Here is a 15,192-nt window from a genome sequence, read left to right as displayed (position 1 = left end):
GAGAAGAATTGCAGCTGTACAAAATTTACACTATAGACCAACAATTCTACGAAGTGGGGAAGAAACTCGAATATGACTCTGAAATGGGAGCTTCAGTGAAGTTCCTTCTGCCCACATCTGAGGGGCAGTTCAATGGTATACACAACAGTCTCCCTAGCTGTGCAACTCTGTGGAGCTCGCTGACACAGGAAGCATGTTTGATTCCTTCATCACTGATATCTCAATATCTAGGTTCAATGGTTATTTTTTTCTGCCATGCTTTTGATTTGCAGTCTAGGTAATGCTTCTCTTTGTGTATCTTGGAGCTGATCCTGGGCATTGGTTCTTCTGCTGCTTTATCATTTATTCAAATAGTTCCTTATTATTTTTTAAACAGCTGTTTCAAGTCACCTTCCAGTTGTGAGGCAGAAAAATATAATTATGTAACCAGGCTGTATTAAAATACTTAGATCCTTATTAACCCTTTTCACATGTTATGTCCAAACTGTATGCACAGTTATTCACAAAGTATGTTCAATGCACTTACTATCTGTACCTGGCATTTCAAGAGGCTTGTACCCAGGTTCACTTGTAAAATGAATGCATGTACAGTCACTCACATAAACATGTACATATATGTGGACTTCTGTACAAACATACAACAATGTCTGAATAGGGCTATTGTCATGAGGGAAATGACTTGATTATCAAACCAGAGGTTGCCGGTTCAAATCCCTACTGGTATGTTTCCCAGACTATGGGGAACACCTATATCAGGTAGCAGTGATATAGGAAGATGCTGAAAGGCATCATCTCATACTGCACAGGAGATGGCAATGGTAAACTCCTCCTGTATTCTACTAAAGACAACCACAGGGCTCTGTAGGTGCCAGGAGTCAACACTGACTCAACGGCACACTTTACATTAAGTAAGATGCGTGACAGGTGCTGGTACAAGTGCAGCCATTCATAGCCTACTAATGCTAATCCATAACGACTGAACACAGACTTACATTAGAGATCTATGCCAGTGACAGTTCTCTATCACATTCAATTTCAGTTGCTCTTTTTCCGAGCAGGGCTTGACAATGGGGATGTCTTCCAAAAAACATTTACTGTTCATTTCTCAGAGTGATTACAAGTTACCTGTTTTATGTTTAATTCTGCTCATGTGCAGCTGAAATTAAGGCTTGAAATTCCTATTTGGCCATGCCCCCCAGAACAGGCAGCAGCCGTGTTGGTTCTGCTGTGACATCATCACTGCTGTCTCTTTGAGACTTGGTCATACTGAGCAGAGAAAGTGAAGTTTCCTGTAACCATTTGACCAAAAACCACAGTGATTTTGAAAAATCGAGAAGGTACAAGTGCTGTACAGTACCACTGTGCAAGCACACAACAAAAGCACAATGGGGAAAGCATCTATTTACCTAAAGGGAAGAAGCGATGGAATGCTTAAGGGCAGCCAGGGAGATGAGAAAAGTTGTTCAGTGAGAAATCCCTGTTCTGTGTGTCGACTTGAGACCATTTCAATGTTAGTACCTAATGGTGCAGCAGGGAAATGACTTGTCTAGGAGTTATTCACGCATGGCTTCATGCTGCGGGATATCTGAAGATGTTTAAATGGACAGTTCACATAGGGTTGGCTCCTCTCCACAATCAAGCAGATCTTTTTCCTGTGCGCGTTCCCACTGTTTGCTCTGGATTTTTTACTGAACCAATCCCATCCCAGGAGGAGGTGTTGAGAGTGCTTTTTTGTGGTGTTTGTTTGACAGCTGGTTATGGAACACCGCAAGGCTGACATGACAAGTTGCCAACAACAGAATGCTTAACCCGAACCCTGCCTTCATGAGTGACTGCCTTCATCACCTCATGCACCCCCCATCCCAGACCAGTTAAGAGGCAGGGGAGTTTAAAAATAGAAGTCATTGCTTTCTCTCGGTCATGAAGAAAAATGGAGCCGATGGAATCAGCTCAGACACAAAGGGCTCAGGTTACATCGGAACCTGTAGTCTCCATTCTGCATATGTAAAACTATAAGCATTTAACTCAGGAATTTCTCTCTCCCCCTCGCCTTCTGGACTCCCTCCACAGAATTTCACCAATTTTCTACAACCTCTCCCTGCCAGCGCTTGGAATTGCAAATCACTCAGAGCAGACCATACCCAACACAGATGTCAAACTCCCCTTCATTACTGCCAATGGCCACTCTACATATGACAGAGAAACTGCAGGGCATAACAGAAGCCTCTGATTTTGTTTTGTTTTAAAGCCGCTGAAAATAAAGGATATTTTTAAAAACCAGACATACTTTGGGCTAAGCCAGCATGCACAGCCATGATTTGGGGGGCGGGGGGCAGAGTCATGTCTGTACTGGCCCCCGATAGCCCACAGGGAGTTCAGCTTAAATGCACCTAATATGTGGACTGGCACACTCCAGTCTGGAGGAGATTCGAAGTAAAAGCCATGTGTGTAAAGCCTCCTAGCGAGCAAGAGGTTGCTGGTTTGAATCCCTGCTGGTATGTTTCCCAGAATATACAGGTGAAACTAGAAAAATTAGAATATCGTGCAAAAGTTCATTAATTTCAGTAATGCAAATTAAAAGGTGAAACTGATATATGAGACAGACACATTACATGCAAAGCGAGATAAGTCAAGCCTTAATTTGTTATAATTGTGATGATCATGGCATATAGCTCATGAGAACCCCAAATCCACAATCCCAGAAAATTAGAATATTACATGAAACCAATAAAACAAGGATTGTAAATAGAACAATATCGGACCTCTGAAAAGTATAAGCATGCATATGTATTCAGTACTTGGTTTGGGCCCCTTTTGCAGCAATTACTGCCTCAATGCGGCGTGGCATGGATGCTATCAGCCTGTGGCACTGCTGAGGTGTTATGGAAGACCAGGATGCTTCAATAGCGGCCTTCAGCTCTTCTGCATTGTTTGGTCTCATGTCTCTCATCCTTCTCTTGGCAATGCCCCATAGATTCTCTATGGGTTCAGGTCAGGCGAGTTTGCTGGCCAATCAAGCACAGTAATCCCATGGTCATTGAATCAGGTTTTGGTACTTTTGGCAGTGTGGGCAAGTGCCAAGTCCTGCTGGAAAATGAAGTCAGCATCCCCATACAGCTCGTCTGCGGAAGGAAGCATGAAGTGCTCCAAAATCTCCTGATAGACGGCTGCGTTGACCCTGGACTTAATGAAGCACAGTGGACCAACACCAGCAGATGACATGGCTCCCCAAATCAACACAGACTGTGGAAACTTCACACTGGACTTCAAGCATCTTGCATTGTGTGCCTCTCCATTCTTCCTCCAGACTGGGTCCTTGGTTTCCAAATGAGATGCAAAAGTTGCTCTCATCAGAAAAGAGGACTTTGGACCACTGAGCAACAGACCAGTTCTTTTTTTCCTGAGCCCAGGTAAGACGCTTCTGATGTTGTTTGTTGTTCAGGAGCGGCTTGACAAGAGGAATATGACATTTGAAGCCCATGTCCAGGATCCGTCTGTGTGTGGTGGCTCTTGATGCACTAACTCCAGCCTCAGTCCACTCCTTGTGAAAGTCCCCAACACTTTTGAATGGCCTTTTCCTGACAATCTTCTCCAGGCTGCGGTCATCCCTGCTGCTTGTGCACCTTTTTCTTCCACACTTTTCCCTTCCACATAACTTTCTATTAATATGCTTTGATACAGCACTTTGGGAACATCCAACTTCTTTTGCAATTACCTTTTGAGGCTTTCCCTCCTTATGGAGGGTGTCAATGATGGTTTTCTGCACAACTGTCAAGTCAGCAGTCTTTCCCATGATTGTGATTCCTAATGAACCAGACTGAGAGACCATTTAAAGGCTCAGGAACCCTTTGCAGGTGTTGTGGATTGACATTTTTTTTTCAAATTCATTTTTTATTAATTTTAACAATAGCAGTATTGTCACTCATTACAAATACACACATAAAAGATGGACTTCCCGCTCACATTTCTTCGTGAATCATCAACTATAAGATTTACCCTTGCTATAATAATAATTCAAAACATAAGTTCAAGCCCTTACAAACATAATTGGTGTTATGGATTGATTAGCTGATTGGAGTGGGACACCTGGAGCCTAGACTGTTGAACCTTTTCACAACATTCTAATTTTCTGGGATTGTGGATTTGGGGTTCTCATGAGCTGTACGCCATGATCATCACAATTATAACAAATTAAGGCTTAACTTATCTCGCTTTGCATGTAATGTGTCTATCTCACATATCAGTTTCACCTTTTAATTTGCATTACTGAAATTAATGAACTTTTGCACAATATTCTAATTTTTCGAGTTTCACCTGTAGGAAAACACCTATATCAGGCAGCAGCGATATAGGAAGGTGCTGAAAGGCATCATCTCACACTGCTCAGGAGGCAGCAATGGTAAACCCCTGTATTCTACCAAAGAAAACCACAGGGCTCTGTAGTTGCCAGGAGTTAACAGTGACTTGAGGGCACAACCTTACTTTACAAGTTATTAAATTTGTATTATCTTTTACAGAAACAGCTTGTCTTGGTGCTGTAAACAGCACCCTTCTATTTGATTTAGAGTTGCAGGCTTATAACCTCCATCTTGGCTATTTGTACTCAAGAGATCGTGAACTCTGTATATGCCCATAGCTAGCAAATAAAGAGATTGGTCATTTGGCACAAGCAAACGTGGGGAAGCACTGCCCAAGGTCAGGCTAGCAAATGACCACAGGGAGACCCCCATGGTCTCTCTTTTGCAACAAGGGAGGAAGCTGGAAAGCCGACTTGGGTCAGACCTTTACAAGCAAAATAGCAAACTCTCTTCGCTAATCACTTTCACAACTACTCAGATAAACATGACAGACACCCCAGCCTCCTATCACCACATTAATGAGCTGGCACAGACCCAGAGGAAGGATCACTAAAAGAAAAATAAAACCTATCTCTCAGGAAGAGATGCCCTGGTCTCCAATAAGGCTTTTGAGCTCATCCACACAGAACCATACACACACCTCTCCACTAGCCATTCCAGCATTTGTTCCTTAAAGAGCACACCCACTTGACTGGTTCATGTAAACACGAACTTCTTTGTTACACGTGAGTTGTAACAAAGTTACAGCGAGTTCCAGTTACAGTGAAGTTCCAGCCCCCGCAGTTACAGTGAGTTACAGTGAGTTCCAGCCTCTGCAGTCAGGGCTCTTGACTTAGGCATTGCCTCAGGATATGTTTCAGAGTACAAAACCCCCTGGCCTAGCCACATGGGCTGGGGTTCAAACTTGGGAGCAGACTCTGGGTCAGATTTGAAATCTGACTCCACCCTGGATCTTTGCCCTGCTGGTTCTCAAGCACTCTGCTCCTCACCCCTTCATCTTCCTGTTTTTCTGCTGCCTTCTCCCTGCAATGAAGTCCATCTGCGCACCCCAACCCGCAAGTGTAACAAGCACATCAATGGATTTGGGACCAGTAATACTGGTCCCCTTTACATTTACCCCTTTACATTTCCTTGCTTCCTTCTCTCTCCTCTTTAAGCCTACATTTTGGTCCTCTATCAAGCAAAGCCTTAAGCTGATTTAACTGGCAATTCAGACCTTAAGCTAAAACACCTCTTACGTGAGGCTCTAGTTAACACTCTTAGGTAAGATTTTGTTGCCTCCTAACCTTGCCTAATCATTTCCCCCTCTTTTCTTGTACCCCTATAATCCCTAAATAAATCTGATTGTACCACATTACTGTCTCATTTTCCAGACCAAAACTTTGCACAAATTTATTTTGTAATGAACTGTTCCACCTAGTCACACCGATTCTCCACATTAGCTCCCAAACCCTAATTTGAGCTTAGCTAGCACTCCGGAATGGTCTCATTAATGATGAGAAAAGCTGTTCAGTGAGAAATCCCTATTCTTTGTGTGTCAGGACCATTTCAATGTTAGTACAAGTTATAAAATGTGCATTATCCTCCAATAATGTATTTTTATGCATATTTGATTCCCTTGCTCCCCCTTTTTTAAAAAAAGAAGCAACTATGCAGAGAAGGTGGGGTGAACAGTGTCTTTTTCCTGCTCTTTTTGCCTTTTGCCCTAGGAACTACTGAGAATAATTTCTGTTAGGGCTGGTGAAACCTGCCCCCGCCCCCTGAAAACAGAAATTTCTTGAAAATAAAGATAATGCAGCATTAAATTTGAATGATTTAACATGTCTCTGAGGAAGATTGTGCCTGTTCTATCACATAGGCCTCAAATGCTTAGCAGTGTTAGTGTTGTTGCTTCTATACAACAATGGTCTCTTCATTTTGTTTTACCATCCTCATATAGTAGGCAGAGTTGTACCTGTTGGATGTCTGCCTGTCATGCCTAAAAGGCTTGGGCCCTCTGGCCCTTACAAGAAACTTAGCAGTCTCTTCTGCTTATATGGTACAAATTTGGAGGACTGTAATACAACAACAAGTATTTATATACCACTTTTCAACAAATGATTCCAAAGCTGTTTACACAGAGAAACAATAAATAAATAAATAAGATGTATCCCTGTCCCCAAAAGGCTCACAATCTAAAAAGAAACTTAAGACAGACGCCAGCAACTGTCACTGGAGGTACTATGCTGAGGGTGGACAGGGCCAGTTAAAAGCCAAACAGGAGAACCGAGGCCTAGCAGTTCTGAGGCAAAATGAAGGAAGAGACCATGGCCAGATAGAAGGACTGAAAGAAGAGGCAGCTGTCACAGTTAAGGAGCCAAGGCCTATGTGATTGATCCCGTTTCCCTATTTACCTCAGAGACGCATACTATTATTATATCTCAAAGTATAATAATGATTGCCCTTTATTTTCAAGAGGTCTCATTCCCAAAGGGCAAATTTCACCAGCTCTGACAGAAGTTATTCTCAGCTGTTACTAGGGTGAAAGACAAGAAAGAGCAGGGAACAAGCACTATTCCCCCTCCCATTTTTTAAAAAAAGTGGGGGAGAATAATGCAGGGGGTATTTTTAAAGTTCTAAAACTAATACAAACCTTAAGGTCTTCACTACCCTCATCTTCACTCCAATGTAATCTTGATTGCCAGCAAAGAAGCTTGTGATCATGCAGGAATCTACCAATGGCAGATTTCCTGAATTTCTTTTTGCAAATCCTTTTCCATTCATTTTCAGTAATCCATACAAAATGAATTGAGTTCTCCCATACATCAGAACACCGCAGGGGGATTGAGCAGCATGGATGTCAGTCAGCAAAATCAATGGGGCAGTGGTTTTGCGATGCCAGGGAAATGTGGATCTTTGAACAGATTTTTAACACAAACTACTTCACATAGGATGAAAAAAATTGCAACACTACCTAATGATGAGCTGCTTAATGGATTAATACTAATTAAAATGCTATGAGATTTAGGAGACATCCCCATTTCCAAGTGACAGCTTGCCATGGCATTTGGAATGTGACCAAGTCAGGTGGTGGACAGACACGACCTGGAAGAGAAGTGAGCAGGCAAGATGGGTGTGTGGGGGTAGGGTGTTCCTCCTCCTGGCTATATCAATCCATCATAGGAAGCTGCCTTCTAGTTCATCTAGCTCAGTACTGTCTCTCTACACAGACTGGCAACGGCTTCTCCAAGGTTGCAGGCAGGAATGTCTCTCAGTCATATCTTGGATAAGCCAGGGAGGGCACTTGGAACCTTCTGTATGCCAACATGCAGATGCTTTTCCCAGAGTGGCCCCATCCCCTCAGTGGAATATCTTGCAGTGCTCACACATGTAGTCTCGTATTCAAATGCAAACCAGGGAAGAGCCTGCTTAGCCAAAGGGACAAATCATCCTTGCTACCACAAGTCCAGCTCTCCTCTGATAGATGCGAGCAAGAGTTGGAGTGGGTAAGCAAGGTAGGGTGAAGAACACTGCTGGGGTTAAGAGGCATGCTGACCCCCTCCAAAGGTGCAGAAGGCAATCTGGCTCCTAAAGCTGAATTTATTTATTTTTTGTCAAGGCCTATTTTAAAGCCATGCAATTAACTATACTAGGATGGTCTGAAGAATATGGAATGCATTGTGAGCACACACGTCCCTACACCTCCCTGCAACATCCTCCTGGCATGTAACTTAATTACACTGAGTGTGATTCATCCAAACCACTACTCTCCAAATGCTGCTACAAACACTAATTTAAACTAGTACTTAAGATGCATGTAGAGCAGTGCTGAGGATGAACCACTCCACTTACATATATGCAAGATTAAGCCACACACCAGGATGCCAGGATGTTGCAAAGGAAGAAGCAAGAACATCCATGTACATGGCACATTCCCATTTTAACTGCATGAGTCGGGGTGGGTGGGTGCAGAGGGTATGATCTGAACGGGTCCTCTGTTAGCGCCTACACTAATGCTCAGAAGTTTTCAGCCAAGACTTTTTGCCTAATTACCTTCACTCAGCTCAGGACAGATCCACAGTCAACTAGTAGCAGGAAGTTGAACTGACATTTAGCAATGGGATTCGTATTTAGATATACATTGTCAGTTTTATTATTGCTGCTTTTGATCTTTTCATCTATTTGTGTTTATTAATATGAACTGCTTATTCAGTTTGTGTCATGTTGGCCTTAGGTATTTTCCTTCATTTGTTGACTTTGTGAAAAATTGACAAGTTTGAATTATGAATTGTTTTGAATTTTGAAACAGATGCAGTTTTGCTATGTATCATGGTCACCCTGCAATCAAGGTTTGCTTGTTCCACGTAATGGTCTCAAAATCAGTGGGGCAAGCCCACCACCACTACTCACAAGTTCTCTTCCTATAGAAAAGAGAAAGCCTGCATGGAACCTCTACAGTATTTTTTTCTACTTACCAGCTGGGATGCAAGTAGCATGCTATAGCTCCCAAGTCTATACCTTCCATCTCCTTCTCTAATTAAAAAGTTACCACAAACAGATCAAGGCAGGCATTCAGAGCACCACTATATCCTTTCTGGTTAAAAAGCATGGCAATTTACCTGCTCTCTGTAGTCATCCACAATCCAGTTTAAACTGCAGAACTACCTGGTTTAAGTATTACTTTCTATGCATGGTAGATATCTTTTCTTTTAGTTTGTTCCAGTTACTCCAAATACAGTATCCACACACCTGAGTGCACATCCTCTGCACCTTTCAGTGCGATGCAAAGATTTAGAACATAAAAAAGAAGAACATAATATGGCCCAAGGCCTATCTACTCCAGCATCCCATTTCACACAGTGGCCCACCAGATGCCTGTGGGAAGCCCATAGGCAAGAGCTGACAGCACGCACTCTCTCCTGATGATTGCTCCCCTGCAAATGGTATTTAGAGGCATCTTGTCATTTAGGCTGGAGATAGCCTCAGACTAGTAGTAATTGAGAGACTTGTCTCCATGGATTTATCTAAGCCCTTCTCAAAGCCACCCAGGCTGGTGGCTGTCACACATCTTGTGGCAGAGAATTCCATAGGTTAATTAGGCACTGTGTAGAAAAATACTTCCTTTTGTCAGTCCAAAATTTCTTGGCTATTATTATTATTATTATTATTTTTACGTTTATATCCCGCTCTTCCTCCAAGGAGCCCAGAGCGGTGTACAACATACTTGAGTTTCTCTTTCACAAACAACCCTGTGAAGTAGGTTAGGCTGAGAGAGAAGTGACTGGCCCAGAGTCACCCAGCTAGTTTCATGGCTGAATGGGGATTTGAACTCGGGTCTCCCCGGTCCTAGTCCAGCACTCTAACCACTACACCACGCTGGCTCAGTTCATGGGATGAATCAGTTTCATGGGATGCTACCTCACAGCCTAAATTGTTCGAGTGCAAGCAAGTTATTCTGTTGACTAAACATTCTGTTATTGGTTCAAAGATAAGGCTTTATCTGCCTCCGATTCCAAGCTACAGTTGACGGCTACACAACCCAAGGCCTCGGCGTCAGATCCAGCCCAGGGACATTTTTGCTGGCTCCCAGGTAGAAATGTCCTGTTACAACAGCAAGAGCCATGAAGAGTTATTCTCCTGTACCGCTGACAAGCAGCAGCAGCTCAACGCTTGAGACCAGATGAGATGCATGTGAGTGATGGATCAACAAGTGAGTGAGGCAGTTGCTGCTGCTTCAGCAGCAGCAGTGGATGCAGTGGGCTGGAACAGCAAAGGAGCATCACCCTTTTGGTCAATTCCCTCTCCTCCGAGAGACATCATTCTCTGTCCTCTCCAGAAATTGCCTTACAATGCCATTCTATGCACATTTATTCAGAAATACATCCCATGGTGTACCCAGTAAGACTTACTCCCAAGTAAGTATGCTTAGGATTGCAACCAGAAACAAACTGCGATTCAGGGAGAGGAGGGGGCTTGGCTTTTGTTGGAGCTGGCATGCACTCCAGGTACCCCACTGACTGAGCAGGGAAAGGGCATAGGTTCTGGCCACTATCTTTGGTTAAAATTTTGGCTCCCTTGACAGGGGGAAAGATTCACAATGACCAACTAATTGCTTTCATGTAATATTAAATAATTTTAATGTAATAATGAGCTGAAAATTGACCTCGCCCCACACAGCAAGTGATGGTTGGTTCGAGCCCACTGGGGCATCAGAGTTGTACACCCCTGAGCTATAGAAACATTTCAAAATAGGAACATTCAAAGTTGGATATCCCAAATATTTTGGCAATTCCTAGAACCCAAATATATATCCCGGGGCGGCAGAAGTCAAGACAGTTTCAGTAGGCCAAAAAAGTAGTTCATATCAAATTATGATACCTAGCCAAAGCATAACTTGAATCCAGAACAAGATATTTTAGGCACAGCAGAGAAATGACTTCACTATCAAGCCAGAGGTTGCTGGTTCAAATCCCAGCTGGTATGTAAACACCTATATCAGGCAGCAGTGATATAGGAAGATGCTGAAAGGCATCATCTCATACTGTGCAGGAGATGGCAATGGTAAACCCCTCTTGTATTCTACCATAGACAACCACAGGGCTCTGTGGTCACCAAGAGTTGACACCAACTTGATGGCACACTTTACTTTAGCAACAGTTCAGCAGATTCATTTTAAAGGGGAAAGAGCAGCAGAGTTACTGGATGTCAAGACATAAACTAGTAACTTTGTGGTATAACTTCCAAGTCATCAGGGCCTCACAGCACTAACGTTTCCCCTCCACCTTTGTGAATATCTACACCATTTTTAGAGGGAAGACTCTCCAAAGTGGAAGCTTCCCATGCAAGTTTGTAACACACCTCTCCACACTAGATTATACGACCTATTTCAAAGGAGAAAATTCAACCAACTTGCGCCATCAAAGCTCACAGAAATGGCCTTACGTCTCTTTGTGCTGGGAGAATCGTACACGAGTGGGGGAAAAACGGGATTAAAGAAAAGAGTTCTAGAATGGGCACTTACCTTGCGGAACCTGAAAGTTTGCAGGCAACTGTATGGTAGTCGTTTGCGGGGCTTTGGCTGCTACTGGATGAGGGGCTGCCGACCCAGCACCCCCACTGGAAGGCTTAGGGAGTTGCTGGACAGGAATCCCGGGAGCCACTTTGGCCACTAAAGTCCCCACTGGAGTAGACACAACTCGGGGCTGCTGAGAGATGGAAGGGGTCATCTTGAGGGGAGCTTTGATGCCAGTGATGTTCAGGGTAACCACTGCGCTCCCCGTGGGAGTCACCGGGCAGGAAACTGGAGGCGCCGTGCCCTGCGCGCGCAAGACAGCAGGGGCTGCCGGAAGCCCGCCGGCTCCGTTCACAGGGGGACCCGCCGCCAAGGCAGCATGCTCAGGAGGCCCGGTGGGCATGACCCTTCCCAGGGCTGCTGCTGCTGCTGTTGCCGCCACAGGCGGGGCACTCATGGAGGACGACGAGTACAGCACTGGAAAGGAAAGGACGAGAGCTTCTGCCAGCAGAGTCCACGCTATTCCACTGCATAGCAGCCACCAAGGGTCCCCGAGAGTTGGGCGAAGACTCCGCAGCCGGCGATGCGGCAAACGCAGAAGGGTCCCCCGCACACCAGCTGTCAGACCGCTCTAGGACCCAGCGGCAGCAGAAGCAGCTACTGACACGCTTGCAAAAAACACATGGTCATGCATGCGCTGCCGGTTCCTCCTCCTCCTTCTCGCACGCGCACACGTAGGACCACCCAGGCCGCCGTCTCCCCCTTTAATAGAAGAAGGCTCCTAGAGGAAAGCCGCACATGCGGGCAGCGACGGCGCCCAACGGGCTCCTGCGTCACCTAAGCCCCACCTTCTTCCCCTTAGTAACAACACCGGCGGCTTCGCTTCTATTAGCCATGTTTATATAGCCACGCGGAACAGCAGCGCACGCGCTGCAGAGCGCGGGACTGGAAATCTGGGTTTCCTTGGGTTTCCTGCTGCTTCATTGGCTGTTTCGGATCTCAATGGGTGGTGCTATGGAACGTCATAGAAAGACCCTTCCGCGCCGCCGAAGATCCCCCGAGGGAAAGAAAGTTACTAGAACGATCGAAGCTGCTTAACTCGCTGCACGTTTGATTAGCGGAAGGAAGTGGAGTTGGTAAAACCGATATGATGTCATGATGAATGTAATTTTTTTTAAAAAAAAATGCTTGAAACTTAAAAGGAGAGAAATATGTTGTCTTGTAATTTAATAAGCTATTTTATAAGCTATTTAAATAATTTGTATTTATAAGTGGAGTGAAGATTTGAAGCTTTCTTCTCAAGGAACATAGGAAGTTGTCTTATACTAAATCTGAGCATTGGTCCATCTAGCTCAGTATTGTCTATGCAGACTGGCAGTGACTACATTAGTAACTAGAGCATCTGTGTCTATCAGATCTGCACCGCGAAAAAGCACTCAACAGCTGAAGCTTTTCCTCTTCATTGTATCTCGGTGCCAGAAACTTTCTGGCAGAAAGAGAATAATCGCTTTCCCAGATAGCAGGCTTTACAGTTTACTACGAGGCTTTAGTGCAAGTCCGAAGCTGCCCAAAAAAACTGATGCAAGAAGTGGATTTTTTTTTTAAACCCTAGACATAAATCGGGCTACATTGCGGGGAAATGCTTGACTAGCAACCAGAAGGTTGTGATTCGAATCCCCGCTGGAATGTTTCCCAGACTATAGGAAACACACCTATATTGGGCAGCAGCAATATAGGAAGATGCTGAAAGGCATCGTCTCATACTGCGGGGGAGGAGGCAATGGTAAACCCCTCTTACCAAAGAAAACCACAGGGCTCTGTGAGCACCAGGAGTCAAAATCAACTTGTCGGCACACTTTACTTACATTCTAACACCTAACAATGGCACAGTGGGGAAATGACTTGACTAACAAGCCAGAGGATGCTGGTTCGAATACCCGCTGGTATGTTTCTCAGACTATGGGAAACATCTGTATCAGGCAGCAGGAATATAGGAAGATGCTGAAAGGCATCATCTCATACTGTGCTGGAGATGACAATGGTAAACCCCTCCTGTATTCTGCCAAAGGCAACCACATTGCTTTGTAATTCACCAGGAGTTGGTGGGGACTCAATGGCACAGGCACACTTTTACTTTACATACTAAGGCACAGGGAAAAACCCAAATTGTGTGTGAAGTGATCCCTGATAGATCACAGGGACCTCGGAGTAAATCTGGCTGATATGTGAATGTAACCCTTTCATTCCAGAGGAGATGTGAGCTAAAAGGGCTTTTAAAGCCCTTTAACTCGCATCTCCTCCAGAGCAGGAGGAGAGCAGTTCACAGGGAGCAGTTCACGTACAATTCAGGTTTTTCACTGTGCATTAGGGTGTCGCCTGATTTCTATCTGGGGTAAAAAAAAAATCCACTATTTGTGTCAGTTTTTTGGGACAACTTTGATTATGCAGTAAAGTCTCCTGGTACAGTCGCGGTAAAGCCTGCTGTGTGTAAAACTCCCTGCAGAGTTATATCTGACAGTCTAAAACAGCTCAAAGTAATTCCCCCCATCCAGTGTTCTCTCTAATTTTTTTCATCTGTGTGCAGAATGAGTTTTGTTCTGGATGGAAGTATCAAGGCAATCTGCACACATGCTTTCAGAGTGGGGCCTTTCTGATTCAACCTGAGCGGGATCTAAAATTAACTAAGCAGACATTTTAAAAAGTGTCTGTGTGCACACACACTTGCCTCAGAGGGAACACTGCATCACATAATGTTGATGCACTGGTTGCCTGTTCACTTCTGGGTCCAAATTAAGGTGCTGGTTCTCACCTACAAAACCCTTATAGGCTTAGCACCTGTATATCTCTAGGATTGCCTCTCTCGGCCAGTTGTATCCCATCCAGTGATGTCTTCTCAGCTGGCTCTCCTTAGTGTCCCAGGCCCTGGTGTAGTGCCAGGGCCTTCTCTTTGGCCACCCCTCTTCTTTGGAACATTCCTCCCCCCCCCAATTCGTTCAGCCCCCTCCCTGGTTGCTTTTAAGGCCCTTCTTAAGACACACCTGTTTCACCAAGCGTTTGCCCTTTAATAATCTTCCTTTTAAAATTGTTGTTAGTATTTCTGTTGTTCACTGCCTAGAGTCTTTGGAGGAGGCGGTATACTATATAAGTAGTTTCAGTAAATAAATACTCATTGCCTCTAGAAAGGGCTGCTATATTTGGGGATGAGGCTGTGGTGACATTCTTTTCTCCATAATCTGTGCCCCTAAGAGTTGAATCACCCTGTGTGTAGTCACTTTTGGGGTTACAGAACTGACCTATGTGTAATATGTATATTTTAAAAATAAAAGAAGCTCAAGCATGCCTTTGTTTTTGAGAGAATAAAAAGGCCATAACCTGCTGCCATATACCGAATAAGACCCTTAGTCCATTTAGCTCAGTATTGTCTACACTGACTGGCAGTGGCTTTCCAAGGTTTCAGACAGGAGTCTCTTCTAGCCCTACTATGGAGATACCAGGGATTGAACCTGCGACCTTCTACATGCAAAGCAGATGCTCTACCACGGATTGCAACCTAGCACTGCAATGCCACTGCAGCAGCTAAGTGGCACTCTGGGTTGTGTAGGCATTACATTTACAGAGGTGCAGAGAGACTACTTGACCATCTGCTACTGAAATCTATCTTGCTGCCTACATGACTTGTTAATAACCACACCAGGAGAGAATACTAGGGGCCTATTCTTTGCCTGGAATTTTGATTTATTGTGCCATTCCTAGTGCACTCAAGAAAACCTTGCTTGAATATTGTATATTTTCATCACCTTGTGGAGCACTTTGCAGCAGTAGTCTAGGCTTGTCCTAAAGTAT

General features: G+C 44.4%; 1 protein-coding gene across 1 annotated transcript in view; it reads right to left on the bottom strand.

Moving 5' to 3' along the window:
* TAF4B (TATA-box binding protein associated factor 4b) overlaps window positions 1-12,235 on the bottom strand; it is a 99,633-nt gene extending 87,398 nt beyond the window's left edge. Inside the window, exon 1 of the mRNA XM_053249470.1 lies at window positions 11,359-12,235. Coding sequence (XP_053105445.1) covers window positions 11,359-11,806 — 448 coding nt within the window. The 5' untranslated portion in view covers window positions 11,807-12,235. The remainder of the gene's footprint in view (window positions 1-11,358) is intronic.
* Window positions 12,236-15,192: the final 2,957 nt, after the last annotated feature.

This window comes from Hemicordylus capensis, chromosome 4, assembly GCF_027244095.1.
Source record: "Hemicordylus capensis ecotype Gifberg chromosome 4, rHemCap1.1.pri, whole genome shotgun sequence".
Taxonomy (NCBI): domain Eukaryota; kingdom Metazoa; phylum Chordata; class Lepidosauria; order Squamata; family Cordylidae; genus Hemicordylus; species Hemicordylus capensis.
Note: the sequence above shows the minus strand (reverse complement) of the source record. Positions and strands in the feature narration are given on the sequence as shown.